Source organism: Pinus tabuliformis, chromosome 3_1 (assembly GCF_031772625.1).
Source record: "Pinus tabuliformis cultivar Carrire ecotype Pingquan chromosome 3_1, CPIR1, whole genome shotgun sequence".
NCBI classification, from domain to species: Eukaryota; Viridiplantae; Streptophyta; class Pinopsida; order Pinales; family Pinaceae; genus Pinus; species Pinus tabuliformis.
Window position 1 is genome coordinate 346310154 of NC_142301.1, and position 25795 is coordinate 346335948.

General features: G+C 38.1%; 1 protein-coding gene across 2 annotated transcripts in view; it reads right to left on the reverse strand.

Moving 5' to 3' along the window:
* Window positions 1–287: 287 nt before the first annotated feature.
* The window catches only part of LOC149187143 (uncharacterized), a 65401-nt gene continuing 39893 nt past the window's right edge, over window positions 288–25795 (reverse strand). Inside the window, exons 4-5 of one of the 2 annotated variants that reach the window (XM_089411295.1) lie at window positions 1379–1540; window positions 288–1253 (exon numbers count right to left, since the gene is read on the reverse strand). In XM_089411295.1, the coding sequence (XP_089267421.1) occupies window positions 753–1253; window positions 1379–1540 (663 nt within the window). In that variant the 3' untranslated portion in view covers window positions 288–752. Of the gene's footprint in view, window positions 1254–1378; window positions 1541–4361; window positions 4588–25795 lie in introns of those variants that run through there. The other variant, XM_089411296.1, reaches the window with a different exon arrangement.

A 25795-nucleotide genomic window follows, 5' to 3' on the forward strand; every position in this document is an offset into this window, starting at 1 on the left:
CAAGGCTAGAGAGCATGGAATCAAAGACAGCCTTCAAAACATTGGTGCCCATTCATTTTACATTTACACTTTTTTTTAGTTTATTGCTTATTTTTCCCTCGAAATACATTTTTCTTCAAAATAACCCCTCTAGAAGAAGCAAATATTGAGCTATCCTTACTAGGTTAAATATGCATGGAATGATTTCAGAAAAGAGAGGATTTAAAGAGGAAGATTGATCTTCCACATTCTTGTAGAACATGTTCATTATATCTAAATACTTCACTTCAGAATTTGAATAAAAGCCATGGACAACTCAAGAAAATGGTACTTTGAAAGAGAATAAATTCACAAACTTACAAACCTGACCATAAACAATTTCGCAAGAAAATGTCATATTATGAATACAATTTGGCATATCATTGCCAAACATGCGATGCAGAATAACCTGAATTCAGGACAGAGATACAACACACGAGAAAGTTGTTCTCATTTTATCCAGTCCAATATTAGCTTAGAAATGATATATCCCATTCTGATTAATAACCACTTAGTAACCCTGCCTGTCGATAGAAAATTGCCGCAGCTAACTTAACAAAATCAATCTGTAGCTTGTACACAATCAGGATAATAGTACAATACTAGAACAGGTAACAAACAGATGAAGTAGCAGTCAAATGTACCTTCATGCAAAATGCAACTCCATCCTTGTATTTGTGGGTTTGAGTTGATTTTCCATCCTCCAGTATAAAGATCGTCATTTCTTTAATAACTTACCCCTTGTCAATTACAGTTTGTTCACCTGTTGTATGTTTGGAAAGGTTTCGAATGTGCTCTTGTAGCTTTTCGCATAGGCTCTGAACTTCACCATCGGATCCATATGCTCTGGATATGTCAGAAAGAGCTTTACAATGCCATTCTTCCTGAGTTAGTGACACGGGTGATACTGGTGGCTGGAGGAAAGGATGTTCTAACAACTGAGGAATTCGTAACCGTTCATTTCGATTCCAAGCAAGACATTTTTTCATAATATCTAGAAGCCATGGATTAGAGACAGGGCCATACGTGATCTTATGATCTTTGTTTGTTATCTCTTTGTATTTTGACCAAAATGTAGTAAAATCTGCAAATGGTGTCTTCCCATATACCATTTGATATAGAATACATCCTAGTGACCAAATATCAGAGGGTCGCCCACATTTAATTATCTTGCCATTTTCATCCTGATCATTGCACATAAATGCCTCTGGAGACATATAATTCAAAGTCCCAACCTGCAATGTTGCCATTTCATGAGCTTCTGACAAATGTCAGCTTGCATCACCTAGCATTTTCAAACATTATGGAACATTATAATGTTAAATAAAGAAACAGCCTGGAAGAGAGCTCTCTCCAATACCTGTGAGTCTCGTTGAATATTTGTAGTGTCACTTTGTATTGCTTTAGCAATTCCGAAGTCAATCAGCTTTAGCACACCCTTGACCAAAAGGAAATTTGCAGGTTTCAAATCTGAATGCACAATACGCTCCTCATGTATTGTATTAACAGCCTTGAGAACTTGCTGTAGAAAAAAAAAAACATGTCACATGAATGGCAATTTTCAGAAACGTCATTGTATAAAAAAACAAGATTTGAATTAAGACTACTAACTTAAGAAGATTACAAAGGCAACCCAATAATTTACTAAGGCAAAAATAATGAAAATAGAGGTAAATGATATAAGTGTTTAGACCCCCTATAGTTGCGAGCTAATAATACATGAAAGTGGATGCCATTAGCATCAAAAAATGATCGGGGTGTTGAAAGAGTAAACTTTGACAAAAAACATACTGTGGTACTTACAAATTGGCTTAGGCGTGCTTGAAAATTCAAAGACCCCATGATTCAGTTTGCTAGCAATAAGAGAACCCTGTCTAGACAGTAACCGTATTCATAGATCACATTTGTAACCCTGCCTAGAAGTGAGGTAACATTTGTAGACACCATGAACATTAACTCAATTGTGCCTCTACTACCAGCATGGAAGAGTATGTAGCAGTTTGCAGACAATTACAAATAGTACTTCACAGTACAAAGGAATGTATGAGTCCAATCCATATATCAGTCATGCAGGCCAAGCATAACACCTCAATTTTGATCCACAGGTTAACAATGTATAATTGTATATATTATGAATGGCAAAGGGACTAGCGATGGAAATATGCAAACATTGTACACTGAAAAATAATAAAGTGAAATACACCGCCGACTACAAGATGGATATGGACAGAGTCATAGGGGTCTATGATTCCACGAGAAAGGGGGCTCAATGCAGAGATCCAAGGCAAAATTCCAAATGCCTATAATTCCATGTCATTTTCCTGAATTAATTTTTATTACCATATAATCCCCATTTGACTTGCTAAAACCAATCATTGGGTGCATGTGTGAGGTTAGTAGAAAAGTCATCTAAGCTAGTTACTGAAGCATGGGTTTAGGTACACTCATGTAAGAGATGAGAGAGTCAGCTCACTTAGTTATAACAGCCTGAGTACAATCATCTTTGGGTAGAGTGAGAGTCAAGTAACCACGCATGGAAGAGGAAAATTTCAAGTAGAGAGTATAGTTAGTTATCAGGCAGCAAGAAGTGAAGAGAAGCAAAGTTTAGTGCTGTGCAAAGCAGGAAATCATTACTGTAGGTCGAGGTCAACTTGTTGAAGCTGGTAACATAGTTTTAAAGCCCGGCCCAGTCCAAACCAACCGGTTGGACAGGCCCAGGTATCAAACAGGCCAGCAACCCCGACTGGTGGGCCAGTTTGTACTGGTTTGGTACCAAACCAGTTCAAACTGGCCCAAACCGGTCAGTCCTGTTTTGAACTGGCCAAGCAGGTCAGGCCACACAGACCCCACATGCACAGGCACTTGAAATGGGTTTCTAGGCTGGTTTTTATATTAAAAAAAGGCATATAAATGAGCAAACCTTTCATATTCACCCTTACATGGTATATCGATGAGCAAACTTTGTATATTTTGTCTCCAACAGCTTGGAATCGGAAAAATCATTTTTTTATTAAAAAATAATTATTATGTATATTTAAAAAAACCAATTCATTGAATCTGGTTTGATCCAACTACAAGTCAAAACCTGATTTGATATGTGGTTGATTCGAAGAGCAGTTCCCATTTTAAAATTATGGCTGGTAATTATGATGAGACCTATGTTGCTATGCCCGTGAGGAGTTCGCATTGAAAAAGCACATGAGAGCCTATGTAAAACCTGTTGTAAGTACTCCTGTAACAGTGGGATTACCTGGAATCCCCAACTAAGAAGTTCCTGACTGGTTTTGAGCTGGACCCCTAAAGGAGATTGAGACTGTCTGAAGAACTGCAACGCATAGAAGGAAATCTCAGCCCGTGGGTTGTGCAGACTAATGGGGAATACAGTAGAGCAGTTGGAATTGTTGTAGGAATCATGTCACTGTGTTTTGACTTGGGTTTTGACTTGTGTAAGTGGACAATACAGACCCATGGGAGCTTTTCCATCCTTGTGGACTCATAGCCCGAACTTGGAAGTAACTTGCTACTGAGAGAAATGGAGCAACAAAGTCTATAAAGGTGGAACGTCCAATGTCTATAGCCGGTTGTGTAAATCACCATTATGAAGATAAGTGATCTGGTCACTGTGTTATTTATTATGTTAACGTTGTGCTTGAATGTTCTGTTTAGATCATGTTCTGTATGGTTAAATGTTGATGTGTATGTTCAATTCATTTGCATTCACCATTTTGAGAATTATGTTAGTTGTGCATGCATATGAATGTCATGCTATCCACATTTCCACATTTTATTTGGTATCAGAGTCGAATTAATAGTAATGTGGCCCAGCAAGAGAATTGGGTGTGTTACAGGGTGGTCTCATGTTAATTTTAGATAACAATGGTATGTTCTATGCTTAAGAGCAATTTACTTCAATTTTTCTTATTATCCCAATATCAATCTCCAATTTAGCAATCACATTAACATGATAGTAAATGCAGATAGAACATAAATAATAAGCAGAAGACAAGCCAAAACAAGAGGACACAATATTTGGCTGATCCCAGGGAAAAATCCCAACGAGAAAAAACCCTTTGATCAAATCTTCTTATTATTCTTCAAAAGTTCAGCAGAGAGAGAGTACAATATACAAAATTTACTTGCCCAAACACAGTCAAATCTGTCCAGTCAAACTGCAGTCAACAGGATGCCCTAACCAGAAAGTCAACGCTGGTCAAATCAGCAGAATTACTCCTCCAAATCAGCTTGGTCAAACCCAGTCAATTTGGCCTCCAAAAACAGTCCAAATCAGCCCAAAACAGTCCTGAAGAAATTGGTCAAACTTGGTCAACGCACAGTCAAACCTGTGGTCAAAGGGCCTGCAGTCAACGCTGGTCAACCTGCCCAGAAATCCTCAAAATCTGTGCCAAAGAATGCGGCCTGCCCAAACAGAAATTCTCCCAAGAAAAACACAGTCAAACAAGGTCAAATACTGCCCAGTCAACGCTGGTCAAACTTGCTGCAACTTGGTCAACGCAGGAAAACAGAAAACACAGTCAACCCTTCGCACGTGTGGAGGAGAAGAAGGCTGCCCTGAAATTCGTACGACCCAATCAGATGAGGAGAGAGAGAGATATGTGTGAGATGATGAATGTCCAAATGAGGTAGATGCTCCTTCTATTTATATGCCCACTATCAATGTCCAATTTAGCAATCACATTAACATGATAGTAAATGCAGATAGAACATAAATAATAAGCAGAAGACAAGTCAGGACAAGAGGACACAATATTTGGCGGATGCTAGGGAAAAACCCCAATGAGGAAAAACCCTTTGATTAAATCTTCTTATTATTCTTCAAAAGTTCAGCACAGAGAGAAAGAGTACAATATACAAAATTTATTTGCCCAAAACACAGTCAAATCTGTCCAGTCAAACTGCAGTCAACAGGATGCCCTAACCAGAAAGTCAACACTGGTCAAATCAGCGGAATTACTCCTCCAAATCAGCTCAGTCAAACCCAGTCAATTTGGCCTCCAAAAACAGTCCAAATCAGCACAAAACAGCCCTGGAGAAATTGGCCAAATCTGGTCAACGCACAGTCAAACCTGTGGTCAAAGGGCCTGCAGTCAACGCTGGTCAACCTGCCCAGAAATCCTCAAAATCTGTGCCAAAGAATGCGGCCTGCCCAAACAGAAATTCTTCCAAGAACAATGTAGTCAAACAAGGTCAAACGCTGCTCGGTCAACACTGGTCAAACTTGCTGCAACTTGATCAACGCAGGAAAACAGAAAACGCAGTCAACCCTTCACACGTGTGGAAGAGAAGAAGGCTGCCCTGAAATGCGTACGACCCAATCAGATGAGGGGAGAGAGAGAGATATGTGTGAGATGATGAATGTCCAAATATATGCAACGTTGAGGGTGAAGAGACATGACTTTTGGGCTTCTTGAGCCTACATTAGATTGCTGGCCGACCTTGACAATTTGTCCATAGAAGAAATAAATTCATAATTCCATTTATACTTGTCAGAATGAGATGATCTTTAGATCAATCCTACACCTCTCGAAAAGAGGAATCCAATGAAAATATCAGCGCCATCATATGAGCTGTCCAAGGTGGAGTTTTGCCCTAGTTGCCAAATTTAACATCTCAGAGCTTTGGTTCAAAACTATATACGTATGGACCAAAGGCTAGCGCGAACTTATCAAATTCACAGTGGTTAATTTTATTTTGCTTTGAATTTGAAGAAGATGGTGAAATCCCAAAAAAAATTATTAAATTCAATTCAAATTTGCCCTCAAAATCATCAAAAAGGTGAATAATTACATCAACCTGCAAGTCGTCCAATTAAATTCAGCATGGAAGGTCAAATTTCAAGTTTCCACAATGGTTGTGAAGTTTAACAAATTCAATGACTTAGATCACATTTAATTATGAGACTGATAACCTAAATTCATCTCGGCTTTGGTCAAAAAACTCTTAAAGTTCAAGAATATGGAGAATTTTTAGTGTTCTCAAGCAACAATTTTCAAGATCGTTGAACAACAATCCTGAGTTCACCAAAGATCAAATTCTTCGATTCAATGATGAAGAATTCAAAGTTTGGCTAAAATTCGACGAAGTTGGAGAAACTTTGAAGTCGTCGAAGAAGAAATTTGGTGTTTTAGCAAAACCATAAGAAGCCCATTTTCGGTGAGCTTTCTAGAAAACAGCAATGGAGTTTCAACGAAATTGCAGAAAGACCATTTTCAGTGAGTTTTCTACAAAGCGTCGATTGAGTTTCAATGAAACAATCAAAAGACACTTTTCAATAGGTTTTCGAAGTGTCAATGAAGTTTCGACAAAACCACTGAAAGACCTTTTTGACAAGTTTTATAAAAAGCATCGATGGAGTTTCAACGAATCAGTCGAAAGGTCTTTCAAAAAGTGTCAATGGAGTATTGAGGATGACTGAAAAGGGGTTTTGGGGAAAAAATTTAAAAAACACTGATGGAGAGTTTCAAGCAAATTCCCAATGGAAAGATTCCAACGACTGCCTATAAAGGATTTCGTCAACCACTAATGAAGAATTTCGCCGACCTCCAATGAAGGTTTTCGCTAGCCACAAATGAAGGTTTTCACCAACTACCAATGAAGAAATTGGACAAATCGTCAATAAAAGTTTTCTTCAACTTACCAATAGGGTTGAATACATGGTTGAATCAAAGGTTAACAAGTGGACATTGATATGACATCAACAACCATGTTGCATGGCATGTCAACAAGATGTTGATTTTTATTAAAATTTAAAAAAATATGGAGCCAAAAACTTGTTTTAGCCATAACAAGAGCATATTAACTCCAAATCAAGTGAAATTCTAGGGTTAAATCCATTGTCAAGAGTTACAAAAGTTTCAGTAAGAGCCATTGGCCAATTCAGCTTCACTTGTTCAGAAAACGCAAATCACTGATTTTTCAAAGACAAGGCACAACTCCTTGACAAGGCCCTATTATTGATGGCATTTTTGTAGCAAACCCAAAAGGCGGGCATGAAGATACCCAAATGGGATTTTGGTGAAATCCCAATTGCTTTGGAGTGATGATGCCAAGACAAGCAAAATCCATCATTGCGGGCCAACTTTTGGGAATTTTTGGCGGGCATGAAGATACCCAATTGGGATTTCACCAAAATCCCAATTGGTTTGGAGTGAAGATGCCAAGACAAGAAAAATCCATCATTGCGAGCCACTTTTTTGGAATTTTTTAGTTCAAAGGAGGAAAACTGACCCCATATCATAAATCTAGAAAATTTTATTTACTCAATACTTTACCACCTCATCATTCCAAACAACTATGACTTACTTGTCAACTAGGATTAATTAAGTCCATGCTCTAATGAATTTCATTGATGTGAGTCATTCATAAATACATTCCTAAAGTGACTTTTAATTTCATCTTCCAAGATGCGATGACTCTTCATATTCACCTACGTCTCCATATTTCTCCTAACTTAAATATTTACAAAATAACATAATCATGAGGATGAGGTATCTAAATTTTCCATCTTCGATCCAAAGGAGTGTTTGTAATTCCTAAAATCTTTCTGACCTTTCCAAACGCTTCGATGAAGATGTGTGCTATTTTGTCACTTTTGGAACAATGTCTCAAATGAATAGTCTTGGCCTCTACATGATACCGAATCACACAATACTTTGTGTTGATGTGCCTCATTCGATCATGGAATCTAGGATTCTTGGCCAACTTGATTACATAAGTATTGTCAACCAAAATAAGAGTAGAATTCACATGTTTCTTTTGCAAATCTTCAAATATTTTCATGACACACACAATCTCCTTTGTTGCTTCTATAACTACCACATATTTTTCCTCTATTGAGGAATATACTAGAATTGATTGCTTACGTGATCTCCAAGCAACAACAGTCGTTGATCCAAGACTCATAAGTTACCCTGAAGTTAAAACTCTATTTTATTTATCCCCATCAAATTTTGATTTAGAATATCCAATCAGGTTGAAGTTATTCGTCTTAGAATACTTGAGTCCAAAGTCTTGAGAATTTTGAGTTGATCCAGGAAGATTCACAGATGTGAGAGTTATGGTCGACGTTTCAGAGCCAATATCTAGGTCCATTGTCTTGAGAATTGTTTTTGCAACAGAACAATGTCCTTCAGAAGCGTTTTGCATGAACCTAGAAAGAATACCAACAACGAATAAAATATCTAGTTTGGTGGTATTAAGGTAGATAAGACTTTCCACAAGTTCTTTGTACTCATTTGCATCGTTATATTCATTCCCTTCTTTTGATATGAGCTTCAAGCTATGTTCCATTCCAGTAGAGAGGGTTACATTCATCTCATATCCTAACCCCAAGCCTAAGTAAGTATGGACTATGTACTTTAATATAGCTTGCTCAAAGATGGGGTTCGGGGTGGGTATCATTTTGATATCTCCTTCCATGTGCTACACATTGTTTTCCCTTAGGCTTGAGTTCACCTATACTAACAACATGGCCGAGTATGAAGCATTGATATTAGGATTAGATGCAGCCCAATCTAAACAAATTCGCAAGGTAGCTGCTATAGGAGACTTTGATTTAATTGTCTCTCGAGTTAATGGCTCTTTTAGCACTAAAAATGAAAAGTCGATACCATATAGCGTGTGTGTTCTAAATACCATAAAGGAAATTGAGAGCTTTACCATAGAAACAGTTCCTAGGAATGGCAACTCTCTGGCAGATGCCCTCGTCGTAGCAGCATCTAATCCTGAACTCCCTGATGAACAATTTACAAGTTATGAAGATTTCTCATGGATATTATGTATCGTCCGGCCATCCCTGACTATTTTGAGCACTGGCTTGTGGATCCCAGTGTCAAAGAGGGAGATTTGTCTAAGGAAAGACAGTTTGATAGAGATAAAAAAAGTCGTGTCAAAGAAGATGTTATGACTAAAATATAGATATAAATAACGTAAATATAAATAATAATAACACATCATAAATAATGATTAATTAGTAATTAGTTAATAAAGAGGTATGTCCCTAAGGACATGACCGTTCACAAAGGGACACCTGCCTAGGGTATGTTGAGAAATCTAGGGCAACTAGATTAGGTGATTTCTCTTACTTTGATAACTGCTTGTGATGTATTTTTACTTTACTTGATTAACTTCTTCTTTCCTTTATTATTATTAGTGTTCTTTATCATCAAACAACTACCAAATCATAAAGAACAATGAGACAATAAGACACAAGATGTAGGCGATCAGCGAGGGCCAAAACCTCTCCAACTGAGAGGAAAACCCATCAGAATTCTTCTCTTCTTATAGAACTTCAATTGACAAATTCCAAGACCTATAACCCTTGACCAAGACCCTCCAAGACCAAGTCAACTTTTTCCTTCTTGAACAGCTTTCATCAACAAACTTCAGCCTTCTAGCAATTTCTCCTTCAACCCCAACAACAATTTCTGCAACTTCGACCTTGATACAACTTCGACCTAGAAGCAGCTTCACAACTTCGCCCTAGAGGCAACTTCTTAGCTTCGACCTTACAGCTTCACAGCTTCGACCTTGCAACTTCACAGCTTCAATGCAACTTCACAGCTTCGATGCAACTTCCCAGCTTCGATGCAGCTTCAGAATTTCGTCTTATCCAGTAACTGTAGAAACCCTAACAAAAAGAGAGAGAGAGAGAGAGGCCCAAAACTTCAAACTTGTTCTTCTTCTCCTTCTTCGTCCTTTTCCAACTTCTATCCTATGGAGATCAAACTTTCTTGAGTGAGTGTCCAAATGAGGTCAAATTCCTTCTTATTTATAGACTTGTGAGGGATACGAATTGCTATCTTGAGGCCGTCTTGTCCCTTCATGTAGGCCAACTTGATCTTTGTGCCATGACGAGGTCATGGAGGGTCTTTTGACTCTAGTTTGACTCAATTTTTTCTTGACAATATGTAACATGCCCAAATGGGTCTTCAATACATGGCAATGACTCAATTGAATTTATGACAATGACAAACCTAGAAGCACTCAATGGGTGCTTGACCTAAAAATAATTTTTCCTTGAGCATAAAACCCATGCCTCAAGAACACATATAATAAATTTATTTTTCTTTTTTTCATTAAATACATAAAATCACGATTACATATGTCATTATGAAGATCGAACCTAGTTACATATTTCAACAGGGTATATAAGCAAGCCTTCACCCTCATTGTAATCATCTCATCAATTCTTTATAATTCAATATACAATTACTTGTCCTACAATGGATGTCTTTGTCTTCGAAGTATTCAGAAGATTATTGTGAAGAACGAACTTTGTTCATTACATTGGTATCACAGTTGTTCGATCTTCTGGCCGCTCAACCGCTACACAAAGTCACGTTCTTTGATCCCAACCTTTGACCATTAATATTCGTCAACCTTGTTGTCATGTGATCAAGTGTTTTGCTACATAGTTGGAGTTTCTCCATTCTGGTTTTCGCCATTTCAAGCCTTTGGCCATAAAATATACATATATATATATATATATATATATATATTGAAAAAAAAAAAAATTAAAAAGTATATATTCTAAAAAAATAAAAAGAGAATTATTAAAAAAACAAAAACACAAAGCACAAAAAGAAAAAAAATAAAAATGTTGATATATGTTAACATATATATATATATATTGAAAAAAGGAGGTGTAAAAGGGTCAATCCCAAAAAGAAAGTCAACCTTTTTATAAAGTATTATTATCAGTGTTGAAAATATCAGTATCGGCAAAATATCAGCGAGGGTCCTGAAAACATCTTATCAGGGAAAATATCGAAAAATATCAGCAAACATAAAATCATTTTTTTTCAAATATGTAAACATATAAAGCAATAATGATATTTAGCCTAGATTTTCAAAATATGGCGATATTTAGCCGAAATTTTCAAAATATCGTGATATTTAGCCCTTATTTTGAAAATATCGTGATATCTTCAAAACGGAAAATATTGCTCCCTGATCAAGGTGTGTGACAGTTCATAGTCCCTCTTGGGACTCTTGTTAACAGTGATATGATAGGAGGCAGAGCGAAAGGGCGGCTCTTGCCAGAACATCGCATGTGTGAACAGGACGAAGAGGTGGTAGCTCGCGTGGGGGAGTTTAAGGCGGGAGTAATTCGACGCAGGGCTCATAACCTCCAAGTGCTGAGGGCGCGTAGCCCAATTCATGCAATTGCTCTGTGTTGTAGACTAATTTCAAGAGTCAAGCGGAGTTGCTTGGATCTTTATTCTCTGGTGGCAAGCTTGGTAGGAAGGTTCCGTCCGCGGGAAAACATTGGCTTCGGGTTCATGGTGATGGTAGTTGGGTATGTAATGTTTCTTTTCTCCCCTCCTCGCCCACGACAAACTATAGTTATGACTGTTGCATGCAAGGTAGTCGAAACCTCCTGCAACTGGATTATTGAACAACCTGGAATTGCCTGCTCGGCAGGCGAGCATGTTTGTGTGGCTAATTTTTATATTGCATCTGTTGTTTCTATGCTGGTGTCTATCTTATATGGTATTTTATTGCTTCGAATGGGAATGTATGGAACAATTTGGATCAGTTGTCTTTTATGGAAGGACTGTCCACCTGATGGAAATGGTTGTCTTTGTGATTGGATGGCCTGGCTTCTAAAAGTGTATTTTATCTCGTCATCTCTAGTTTTACATCGTTATGGTGTGTTTATCTATAGGAATTGAATCGAGAAGTCGGCCTGTAGCACCTCCCTTCTATGTAGACAGGCCATCCCTGGGTTCTTTCTGTCAAGTGATATGTCTGAGCATGAGGTGTTGGTGATTGGCAATGAGCGACGTTGGTGGTTGGCCCTCTCGACCTGTTATGGTTTTGCATGGCCCGAGCCTAATGTAATTTGCTTCCTTCTCTTTTCATCTGTATATGTGTCAGGTCTAATTAGTTTGGGATTCTGCTCAGCCTGCACATCGTTGGTCTTCTCTCAGCCGGTGTCTTGGTCGGTTCGAGTGGACGGATACACTGTGTTGGAGTGGTAGTTGATAGATATGGATCGGCCATGTCTGAGTGCTAGTCCGTTGAGAATTGGGGATCGGGAGATACACTGTGTTGGAGTGGTAGTTGATAGATATGGACCGGCCATGTCTGAGTGCTGGTCCGTTGAGAATTGGGGATCGAGGTCGTAATCGAAAGGTTGGGAACCGAGGTGGACGGGGCTCCTCCTCGTCGCAGCCACCGAGACGGAGTGGTAGAAAATATGATGCCCAGCATATCGATGCAGCGGCCCAAGCTTATAATACAGGTACTCTTGCTTAGGTAAAGCAGTTGATTGCGTCATGGGAGGTAGACCTCAACCAACGGGCTGAGAATGAAGTGTAGCTTGAGGATTGGCATTTACTAGTTCCCGATGCCGGCCATACCCAAGGTAGGCTCACTCAGTATAAACAGACAGTGCACCTTTACTGGATGATGAAGAGTATTGTGGCCCGAGCTATTATGAATTCTATAGGTTCCATTAAATCTAACCTCGGTTTCCAGGAAATTCAGAAAGAATTTCAACTTGTCCAATTTCAAATTCAGCAGCAGAATGTTCGTCTTGGTCATATTGAGAAGCACATTTCATGCCTTCCTCAATCAGAATTACCAGGTTCTAGCGCTAAGGACCTAGCTCCGGTGAAGTCCTTTGATGAGTAGTAGCGAGCAGCTTCTTTTTTCTTTATTTTGATGATGTATGCCGGTTAGTAGTACTTATGTTAGCATGTTAAGGGTGAATTGGTTTATAGACATACAGTCCTATAAGGCTTTGTGTGACAAACTTAAGATTCTCAGATTTTGGATGGCATACAATGTGGTCCGATGGCCAACAGACTTGGCTTCCCACTACGCAAGTTGAGGCTATGGAACGCCTTTTATGGATGTAACCTACTTTTTGCAAATGAATGAATGAAAGTTCCTACCAAAGCTTACAAAAAAAAGGAAAATATTGTGATACTTACTCGGCGATATATCGTTTTGACGAAAATATCGCGATATTTTCAAATATTGGCAATATTATCAACACTAATTATTATTATAAGATTACAGTTAAAAGAGACCATTATAAAACCCTTTATATAAAAAGGTGAAAGGTACTTGAGGGTCTTTAAAAGGAGAAAATTCAAAGAGTTTTGCTTTTGAAGAAGGGTGATATATATTATATAGACTTTTATATAAAGTTTATACATACTTAAAGGGGCTACCTTTAAACCCAAAGCTCTTTGACGAATACAAAATGGAGTCTAATTCAGAATTGAAAGAAGTAAAAATGGAGTCTAATTCAGAATTGAAGTAACAAATGGAGACCAGTAATGAAAAATTTCCTAAAACTTTTAGTAAATGTGTTAGTACACTATTTAAAATCAAAGGATCACTCGAAGGAAGAGATATTGTAATCTCTATCAGTCCTACTGAAGATGGTAATTATGTTAGTCCTAAATGTGCTAAGCAATTAGTGACTCCTGAATCGAATATAATTAATCTATAATTAAGTATTGGGAATTATACTTTTTCTTGCTATTCACCATGAAAACCTTATTTTTTTATGATAGTGACATTGTTTTGGGTCACCCTGGATGGAAAGTCTAGGGTCCTTCATCCTAAATACGAAAAAGAAGCTTAAGAAGCTTAAGAAGGACAAGAAGACACTAAAAGATGGGTTAAGACAATGTATTCAAGAAGAAGTATCAAAGTCTCCCGTCGTAACAGTCGAAGGAATGAATACCGATCCAATCAATATTATAACTCAAGAAGGGGATAAGCCAGCAGAAGTGAAGACGTACTTAGAAGTTGCAGTTCAAGCAACCGAAATTTCAAGTGAAGATCCAGAATTTAACCATGCAACTAAAGAAAATCAGATACTTCAAGTAAATCAGGAAGTTGTCACACACAGGATAAGGGAAAATCAAACCACAAGAACTCCCTATCGACATATGAATCACAAGAGCAAACAACTCAATCAATCTGCATATTTGTATCACTCAGATCATAAACAACAAACTTTTGTTCTAAAGACTACTAATGTCAGTGCAATTCAGTCTTGTGATAAAAGTTCACACGAAGTATCCAGTAACTGCAAGATTTCGCAGAATATTGATTTAGGATGGTCAGATCCTTTCTCAGTTCGGCAACTTTATTTATCACTCCAAGGATCATATCAACTTGCATCAACAAAGATGACAATGTCGAGACAATAACACATTCAAAACAAAAAAATAGGTCAAGCCTTTTCATCAACAAGCTTTGAGGACAAAGCTTTTGAGGAGGAAGGCAATGTTATCAATAAAATATAGATATAAATAATGTAAATATAAATAATAATAACACATCATAAATAATGATTAATTAGTAATTAGTTAATAAAGAGGTATGTCCCTCAGGACATGACCGTTCACAAAGAGGCACCTGCCTAGGGTATATAAGCAGACCCTCACTCTCATTTGTAACATCATTCTCATTCATACATTTTAATATATATTCTTATATCTTCAATGGAGATCTATATATTCCAAGTCTTCTTGAGTGTTTAACCTTCTATAACGAACTTTGTTCGTTACAAAAGAATCCCTAGACTCATCTGATATTAAGGAAATAAACTTGGGGACTCTTTCATCCCCTCAAATGGTCAAGATAGGGAAAGGTTTGTCTAAGCAAAAAAGAGATGAATTTTAAGGACTATCAAGAGAATTCAAAGATGTCCTTGCTTGGTCTAATCAGAACCTAAAGGCCTATAGACCCGAAATTATACAGCATTCAATTTCTCTTCAAGAAGGAGCCAAGCTTGTGAAAGAAAAATTAAGGATGAATCCAAAGCTAGTCCCTTTGGTTAAGGAAGAGCTCTAGAAAATGAAGGATGTTGGTATAATTTCCCTTATTAGGCATTCGTTATGGATCTCTAATCTAGTGGTCACCCAAACGAAAACCAGGAACATTAGAAATTGAACTGACTTTAGGGACAATTATGCGTTACCAAATACGGAAAATTTATTACAACGTATAACGGGGTCCAAAATTAATGTCAATCCTTGATGGTTTCTCGGTGTGAAAATTTCCTTGAAATGCAGCACCTGGAATTTATTCTTCTAACTGATTAATTATGCAGTGTATTTCGTTACGATAAACTAACAAATAAATCACACTACAATTTCTTCACAATAAGAACATTGCGGAAAATAAACCGAAAACTGAGAAAATAGATGCACACATACACAATAAAATTGACACCATTATTTTGGACGAATGTCCCCGGAAAAACCCAATGTAGCAAAACCAGTGCAACAGATGAGGGTTTTATTACTATTATGCAACAGTGAAAACTCCGAGTACAATATGGATGCCAAACTTGCAATATTCCAGCAAAATCTCTGCTAAAATAATTTGGAGAAAATGTTTCTCCCTCTGACTTAGTCGAACCCCACTGAGAAACTCGACCTCCTGGAATTCGCATTGCCTGGCCTAGGAAAATCATACGGCATGTGAGCTTTCCTCTAAGTGAGTCGTCCTACCTCCCTCTGCTACTAGAAAAAATTTGCCCAACCTTCTGGAGGTCGATCTGACAACCAGCAATACTGCAAACTCTCTTCCGGTAACTCGTACTAGGTTTTTGGTTACTCGCACTGGCTATTCGATCCTCCTGTAGAAATATTTGGGCCTCCCAATTTTGTTTCTCTGTTGCTAGGAATCTTCGCTAAAATACTCTCTTGCTACTCCCCCAATCTCACTCATGCCTTCCTTCTGGCTCGAACTACTCTCCTTTGCTCGATCTTTGGAATTAGGTAGCTTGATCTGCCAAGGAACTCGCACTATTGGTGTGTGTATCTCCATCCTAGTGGCCTACTCTTGTAATCTCTCATTGGTGAACCAACGTCCATGATTAGATCTCCATCAATGGCTAAGATCATCTCAAACTCAATTTGTGTGAGTTTCTAGAGCATTTTCACCTTTCTCAATTAATTGTTGTTAATTAATCACTTTTCCTAAGTTAGACTTAGGAAATATTTAATTATTGATGGATTGACTTAATTGAGTTGTCTTTGGGTATCTTCTTCCGAAACCTTTTCTGGGTTTTTGAGATCTTGTATTTCTTAGCGTCTCTGACCAAAGTCAAGACTAGAACACCTATCTAATGCTACAAAAACTAACACTCCCTCTTAGCGAGGAAGGTGTTCTCTCTCCCATAACATCTTCCCATACGTTGTTGATGTTTGACATCTATGACAACCTAATATTGCCCACCAACTATTGCGCATACTCTGATTCATCTGCCACTCTGTAGTTGAACCATCCTACATCTACACTGTTGTTGACACTACACCTTACTCTTGTATTGTTGCCAACTCTGCGTGCACTGCAACTGATCTCATGTTGTTGCTACTGCTGCAACTACTACAACTAAGAACCAAAATTATGAATCAACTGTATTGGCTCAACAACTGTCTCCTAAGTCTCTGACTGCAACTAGCCTTTGCACTGTCAACTGAGCAACTGTCTCCAGTGCAACTGCTCTGCACCCCTCAGCATCTTACTGGAACTAGCTCTGCAACTGTCCCTCAATATCTGACTATGCCATCTTGAACATTGATTCATTTGCTACTGAAAATTGTGGGCCCCTATAGGAAGGGTAATGATCCATATGAAGAGTATACTGCAATTGTTGCTGCTCCTCCCATGAACCCTGCTCAAATCTTTGCAACTGTTGTTGCTCCTCCCATGAACCTTGCCCAAATCTCTGCAACTCTAGGGTCTAGAGCTCAATGTCTCCCCACCTCTCCCTTGGAGGTATAGCTTCATACAACGTGAATTCGTCCTCCAACCTGGAACACAAATTGTTGATCTTTGTTGAAGTTGTTGCCTACTCCTATTTCTTCTTGTCCTTCTTCCTCTTGGGACACTGAGTACTGTAGTGACCAAACTCACCACATCTGAAGCACTTGATCTTCGACAAATCCTTCTTTTTCTTTTTTCCTCCCTATGAGCCTTTTCCCTAACTGGGACCTTTCTTTGCCTTCCCCTTTGATGCAAGGGCTACATTCTCCTCATCCTTCACACTCTTTGATCCTTTTCTATTGTTGTCGTTGATATTGCTCTCAACTAGAGCAAGCCTCATTTCTTCCTGTGTGAAATCAACCCACAATTGATCCCAACCAGGTAGATTATCTCGTCCAATGATACTTTGGAATAAGGTAGTCCACTCCGAGGTGAAATCATTGAGAGTTGTATGCACTAGTTCACTTTCTTGAGGTGCTTCCCCAACTACTACAAGCTCATCTCGGACATTAGAGTGACACCTTCACCCTTATGCATCCTAGTGGTCCTCAACTTCTCTTTCAAGAACATCTTTCGGTACTCAAAAGGATTCTGGAAAAGCGTGGCAACTACATCCTACATTTCTTTCGACGTATTCTTGGCCACTAAGTGTGAGACTATATGATCTCAAACTCCATCGAGGATCAATCGCTTCACCTTGGCCATCTCCTTATTGTAATTCTCTAGTTGTTGTGGATTTGTAGGTACAACTACAACTCTCTCTGCATATGTCTTCAGACCATGCTCATCTAGTAGGAAAGACATTTTGGCTTTCCAGATACAATAATTAGAGGCTCCATCTAACCTATTATGATTTCAAAGTCTTGCTGAGACCATTTCTGCAAAACTCAAAACTAGGAAAATAAACAGGAATCTCATCCTTTTCCTACTTGCTTCCCTGCACTGCAACTCATGCTCCCTCTTGGAATGCACAGTTTTCTCTATTGCTACTGCCTTCTGCTACTGCACATCATGGATTTCCTCCTGGAACTAGATCTGGAAACCCTCTGAGAAATTCCTGTGTTTTTCTCTTCCTTGCTCGACGTTGATTTTGCTACTGCAAAACTATTACAATATTACTGCGTTGATATCTGCTCAACGAAATACCTGATCTGCTCGCCAGAACTGCTTCCCGACAATACCACTATGAAACGAACAAAGTTCGTTCTTCAATTTGAATACTCTAGAAGACTTGGAATATAAAGATCTCCATTGAGATGCAAGAATATAAATTAAAATGTCTGAATAAGAATGATGATACAATTGGGAGCGAAGGACCTATATATATAGCCAGGAATTACCCTTTCACGAAGTCATGTCTGTAGAAACATGTCTCTTCATTTAACTAATTATTATTTAATTACATATTATTATAATTATTATTTATTATCTATACTTATTACTTTTACATAAATTATGTTCATAACATTGCCTTCCCCTTCAAAAAGCTTTGTCCTCAAAGCTTGTTGATGAATGGACTTGATCTCTTTTTCTACTACGAATGTCTTCTTGTCTCGGGACAGTCATCTTTGTCAATACAAGTTGATATGATCCTTGGAGTGACATATAAAATTGTTGCACGGTGGAAGGATTTGACCATCCTATATTAATCTTTTGTGAAATCTTTTGATTACTAGAAATTTGTGATGAACTGTTATCACTGGACTCATTTGTGCGCACTTCAGTATTCTTCGGAACGTAAGTTTGTTACTTATGTTTTGATTGATACGGATTCATAGATTGATTGAGATGTTTGTTCTTGTGATTCGGATGTAGATAAAGAGTTCTTTTGATTTCCCTTATCATGTGTGTGGCTAGATTCTAATTTACTTCAGGTTCCGATGTTGTCGAGTTGGTTACAAAATCTTCACTTGGAATTTCCTTCGTCTCAACATTTGAGTGTGTTTTTTCTTTAACTGATGTGTCTTCTTTTTGAGTTGTGGTATTCGCTCGATTGATATTCATTCCATTTTCTTCTATTTGCACTGAAACGATTGGAGACTTCAATACTACTTCTTGAAGTTGTTCTAACTTGTCATTAAGTGACATCTTGTCACATTTAAGCTTCTTTATTTGTGTAAGTAGGTTTCAATTATGATTCCTTAGACGTAAAACCTCTTCGCTTCCTGGATTGTTGATTTCATTCTTAGTGGCCGCATCATTTTTTAAACTCTTGATTTGTTCTAATAATGTTTGGTTAAGGCTCTTTAAACGTAAATTTTCTTCTTTTTGTTCCAACAAGTGTCTCTTAAGTTCCTTCTTTATGGCTTTAACTTTCTTGACTTGTTCGAGTAGTTTTTCATTGTGTTCTCTGAGGCACAAAATTTCTTTGTCTTTATTGGAGATGACTTCTTCAAGCTCTTTTTGCTTTTTTGGTATAGCTTTTTTATTACCTTGAAACATTAATTCTGAAATATCCCTAAAGTCTTCTGATGAAGGCTTTATCAGTTTTGACTTCATTGTCACATCCTGAAAAATGGCCATCATCCTTTTGTAAGGAAACATCGAAATCTTTCTTTCTAAGTTAAACATGAACGTACCCAATTCTTTTAACCAAGGTTGACCCAAAATAATGTCAATTTTTGGGTTAAACATCGTTACAAAACGGAATTGAGTGGTGCATTCATAGTTGTCAATTATTACTTCTAAGTCATTAATTTCATATTCTTTTTTACCAAAAATATCTATTTTTTCTCCTATGCTCGACTCTAGAATTAAAAGTTGATTTGCCAGATTAACAATGATGCAATTTTCCTCGTGACTTGTGTTCATAGTGATATTAATCTCCTTCCCTTGGGTATTCCCTTTTAATGTAATTAATCTACGATATACAATTGGAATACTTTTATAGGAAAATCGACCTTCCAGCAACACACATAAAAATACAGACAGATTTTTGATCAACTTAGACCCAGGAAAAACCCCTTCAATCTTCTCCGGGGAAAACCTGTTAGAGAGCTCTTCAAATTTATTTATCTTTCAAGTTCAGGAAAAATACATTTGCAAACAAAACAAAATAGCAAAATACAACTTATCTTTTCAGCCCAAAACTCCTTGAAAATCATGCCCACTTTGCCTCTATTTTCGTGCCCACTTGAAGCTGAAAATATGTATTGTACAGATACCACTGTACGGCCTCCATACGAACTATACAGATTTTCGTACCATCGTACGGACTGTACGGATTTTCTTTTTCAAAAACTTCTCTCGAGTGGTGTGCAACTCACAGCATTCAATGTTGTTCGTACTGTACCTTCTGCTATCTTCTATGCCTTGATTTCCATGCCCAACTTTGCCCAGAAATCACTCCTTCAGCTTGCTGCAACAAATTTCTCCTTCAAAACTTTTCTCCAACTCTCAGTCTCCTTTCTCCAATCTGCTCATGAAGAATGAATGCAGTGTCCCTTTTCTTTTCCCCCTTTTGTTTCCCTAAATGACTTTTGGGCAACCCTAAGATCTAATGGCTCAGATTCATTTAAATCAAGGGATAAGAATAAATGTGCATTTAATTCTCACTTTCTATTTTTTAACTCACCCATTAAATAAAATACCCACATTGTACTTTATGTCTAAAGTCACTTTTCACTTTATAGTTTCACATTGACTTTACCACTTATAAAGTCACTTTCACTTTATGAAGTCACACTTAGGAAAAAAAATATTTTGGACACTTTTCCCTAGGTAGAGACTAGCCCATGGGAAACCACTTGTCCAAGGTACATTAAAAATTAACACCTTCCTTCTGGATCGAACTTCTCTCCCTTGCTTAATCTCTGCAACTGGGTAGCTCAATTTGCCAAGGAACTCACACTACTGGTGTGTGTATCTCCATCCTAGTGTCCTACTCTGATAATCTCTCGTTGGTGAACCAACGACCATGATTAGATCTCCATCAATAGCTAAGATCATCTCAAACTCAATCTGTGTGAGTTTCTAGAGCACTCACACCTTTTTCAATTAATTGTTGTTAATTAATCACTTTTCCTAAATTAGACTTGGGAAATATTTAATTATTGATCAATTAACTTAATTGAGTTGTCCTTGGGTATCTTCTCCCGAAACCTTTTCTGGGTTTTGGAGATCTTGTGTTTCTTAGCCTCTCTGATCAAAGTCGAGAATAGAACGCTTGTCTGATGCTACAGAAACTAACACTCCGGGTACAAGCAAGTAGTGGTTAAGGAAGAAGATCAACTAAAAACTACATTCACCACCCCTTAGGGAACTTAAAAGTTCCTTGAAAAGCCTTTTTTATTACTAAATGTCATGTCTACCTTTCAAAGAGCTTTGGATTTTGCCTTTCGAGATTTGATAGAAAAGTTTAAGGAAATATATCAAGACTGTTAGGATATTCCGACACATAGGAAATAGTTAAGTACAACTTGGTCTAGTATAGAGTTAGGTATAGAGTTAGGTAAAGTGTGTTTCTTTACCTTGTACATTTTGTAACTTACAATCCGACGGTCACGATATGTAGTGATCCAACGGTTCATTCTCTCATCGGTATTACCGACACTTGATCCGTGGCTTGACACCCGATTGGTCCATGATTTCTATTTAAAGCGCATGGAGGGTCATTTGTAGGGTAATCCGTCTATGAGAGAAGCCTATGTAAATTTTCATTCTTTTATATATAAATTGCCTGAGTGGCCGCGTTGGCTCAGGCCGTGGACTGTTTCCCTCTTTGAGGGTTTTAACCACGTCAAAAATACTGGTGTATTGATCTGCGATCTGGTTGTGAGCGGTGTCCTTTGGTGTTCTGTCTGAGGAACTTACCCTGTAAATTCCTACATGGTATCAGAGCTATTTGAGGGTCGCGTCCGTTGGTGATCCAAATCTGAAGCCGGTAGAACTGCATCTGACTGTCGTTTCCTAGATCTACTGTTTCTGACTGCTTTCGGGCAAAGAGGACTGCTCTGTTGTGTTGGGAGCATCTGTTCCAGTGAAGAACCCCTTTCATTTCACGCGAAAAGGTTTCTGGTAGCCCTAGCTGCGTCATTTTTAAGATCTGGAGGTATACAATGTTTATTTGCAGTTTACAGTTATTTTCTCTCTGTTTATTTCGGTTTCGGTTTATTTAGACTTTTTTATTACCGGATCTATACCTTTCATTTCTGCGTATGCTCTTTGCCCTGCGACTCTGTGCGATCTGGGCAAATCAGAAACAGAAAGGAAGGATTTTTCTCATGCGTATGCTCTTTTCCGCTGCGCCTTAGTGTGATCTCGGAAAATCAGAAACATTGAGGAAAATATTTAGTTTCCGGCTAAAGCTAACTTTGAGCCACAAGGTTCATTTTTGAAAATATTTAGTTTTTCGGCTAAAGCTAACTTCGAGCCACAAGGTTCGTTTTTTTTGTATGTCCGTGTTGGGTTTTGTGTTTTTTGTTTTGTAGGGAAAAAGAGCCTTCTCGAAGCAAGCACGCAACCCAAAGCATCAACCCCCTCTCTCTCTCTCTCTCTCTCTCTCTCAAATTTTTTGTATAGCTCAATTGGTTCAAAGCTATTTTAAGAGAGTAGAGGTCTTGGGTTCAAGTCTCCATTTTTTTTGGGGTGGATTTTTTCATTTCCGCACATTCCCACACTTCGTCGGCGACTTCATCAATTTTTTATTTTTTTTCAAAAAGCCATAACTTCTTCATCCGAAAGCCGTTTTCAGAGCCGTTTTTTTTAAACCAGCCTAATTTTTCGAGATCTATCCATTGGAACACTTAGTTTCAGCATCTTTAGCTTCAGTTTCCGTTGAAATGGAAAGTCAATACCAAGTTACCCTTGACAGCACCAACTACTTCCAATGGTTGTCCTACATTGAGGATTTACTTAGAAGTAAAGGTCTCTACAGAATAGCCTCAGGCCAAGAAAAGAAACCGAAGGATGAAGATAAGGCTGCTAAATGGGAAAATAGGCAAGATCAAGCACGTGGATTGATAGGGATGTCTATTTCTCCAGATCTTAGATTCCATATTGCAGAACTTGATACTCCTGATGTAGCAATGAAACAAATCAATAAAGTTTTTAGGATTAAAAATGAACTTAGAGCCCATCAACTTGAAAATGAGTTGCTTACATTGGACCCTAATAATTTTTCTTGCATTGAAGATTTCTTGTCCAAGTTCAAGACCCTTAGATATCTCTTGGAAGGTGTTAAGGTTAAGAAAGAAGATAGTAACCTTATCTATTCCATTTTTACTAAGTTGGGACCAGCCTCCTCTGTGTTTGTTTCCACCTTCCATTATACAAGAGAAGCCTTCATTTCTCAAGGAACAAACTACAAGTCCCCTTCCTTTGACTCTTTTTGTGATTCTTTAATAAGAGAACAAGAAAAACTCTTACACCTTGGTCTTCTTAATCTTGGAAACTCTTCCAAGAAAGTGTTAGCCGCCCAGCAGCAACCAAATTCAAAGAATCCTAAGAAGTCATATCCTAAAAAGAATGGTCCTAAACCAAACAAGGGTCCTAAGCAATCTCAGCCTCAAAATGAAAAATCATTTCAACAAAATGATAAGACAAATAAAAACAAATGGAAGAAGACTGATAGACACTGCAACTTTTGTAATCGAGATGGCCACTTAGAATCCAAATGCTTTAAGAAGATGGAAGCGTTGGAAGCAGCGATGAAGAAACATAACATCCATTTGGAGCAATCTTCAACTTCAACTTCATCTTCAGGAATGGCACTTTCTGCATGTGGTTGTCAAGCATCTCGGTCTGGCTATGCACTAAATGTATCTTCTTCTTCTCATTCTCATGAGTGGCTCATTGATTCTGGAGCTTCTTATCACATGGCCAAAAACAAAGCCATGTTTTCTTCTTTAAATGATTGTAACACCAAAAATATATATGTTGGTGATGATAGATCTCTTAGTGTTGTAGGGACTGGAACTGTTCATCTAGATAATGGTCAGTTTAATGATGTATTATGTGTTCCAACCTTATCCTGCAACCTTCTATCTGTATATCAGATAACTCATTCAGGTGAAGGTAAAATCGTTGAATTTTCACCTCATGATGTTGTAATCAAGGACCTAAGAGATCCTAAACAGATTTTAGCTACTGGCATTGCTGATGATTCTACAAGGTTGTATAAGTTTCACAACTTTGGGTCATCAAATCTTCCCTCAGTATTTGTTGCTCATAACGATGAAGTGAGCAAAATTTGGCATGAGCAATTTGGTCACTTAAACTATCGCTCCCTTCAGCATCTATGTAAAGAAAATATGGTGACAGGTCTTCCTATGGTATCTTGCAGAGATGGTGTTTGTTCCGGATGTGTACTCGGAAAACATCATCGGGACAGTTTTGAAAAACGTGCCTCTTGGCACGCCTCAGCCCCTTTACAGCTTGTGCATAGTGATTTATGTGGTCCACTTCCAGTTGTTTCATTCTCTGGCTGCAAGTATTTCTTAACTTTCATTGATGATTTCTCCAGACGCACTTGGGTATACTTCTTAAAACTCAAGAGTGATGTATTTAACACATTTTTGGCCTTCAAGGCCTTTGTTGAAAAATAATCTGGACATCAAATTCTTAAGCTAAGATCTGATAATGGCGGAGAATATGTTAAAAACACATTCATCAACTTTTGCACTGAGAATGGAATTCAAATGCAACATACTGTTCCATATACTCCACAACAAAATGGTGTAGCTGAAAGGAAGAATCACACCTTAAAAGAAATGGCTAATTGTATGCTACAATCTAAAGGACTTGGTCTTAGTTTTTGGGCAGAAGCAATTAACTGTGCAAATTACATAATAAATCGCACTCCTACTAAGGCTTTAAAGAATATCACTCTAGAAGAAGCATGGAGCTCAATCAAACCAGATGTAAGTCACTTTCGTGTCTTTGGAAGTGAAGCGTGGGCCCATATTCCAGATGAAAAGCATAAAGCTTTAGAACCTAAGAGTGAAAAATGTACTTTTGTTGGATATTCTGAAGATGTCAAAGGCGATAGACTTATTCCATTTAAGTCCAAAAATGTTATCATTAGAAGAGATGTAAAATTTGATGAAAATATAGCCTGCGAGCCTAGTCCGGCGGATGTGCCACCTCTCCCTATCTCTTCTACTTTTGAAAACATTTCTTCTTCAGATGATGAAAGTGAGGATGACAATCCTCCCCCACCATCTCAGGATCCTCCTTCAGCTCCTCAGCTTCCAAAATGGGTTCGTGCTACTCGAGATGCAGCAGGTGATCTTGCCGGTGATCCTACAGATCAGTGACGCACACGTTCTCAGTTTGACAGACCCTCTTCTTTACTGGCTCAAGCTCCAGTAAATTATGATCCTGACACCTTTGCAGAAGCTTCAGGCCATCCAGATTGGGAAGCAGCTATGAATGAAGAATATCATTCATTATTGGCAAATGATACATGGGATCTTGTTCCTCTACCAAAGGGACGAAAACTTGTTAGATGCAAATGGGTTTACAGAACCAAGTATGGACCAGATGGGAAAGTTGATAAACATAAAGCTCGTCTTGTTGCTAAAGGTTTTTCACAGGTTGAAGGCATTGAATACACTAAAACCTTCTCCCCTGTTGCCAAAATGAACTCTATCCGCCTTGTTCTTTCCCTTGTTGCCTCGTTCAAATGGGAAGCCCATCAGATGGATGTTAAATCTGCCTTCTTGCATGGGGACTTGCATGAAGAAATCTACATGGAACAACCCATTGGCTTCATAAAAACAAACTCCAGCCTTGTATGTCGGCTTAAGAAATCCCTTTATGGTCTCAAGCAAGCTCCTCGAGCTTGGTATGCCAAAATGGATAGCTTTCTTTTAGAATCCGGCTTTTCTAGGTGTCATTCTGACAATACTGTCTACACCAAGAAAGTGGTTTCTTTTAGAATCCGACTTTTCTAGGTGTCATTCTGACAATACTGTCTACACCAAGAAAGTGGGCAAGTCTCTTATCATTCTTGTTCTTTATGTTGATGATCTTATCCTGACTGGTAGTGATCCCAACCTTATAAACCATGTGA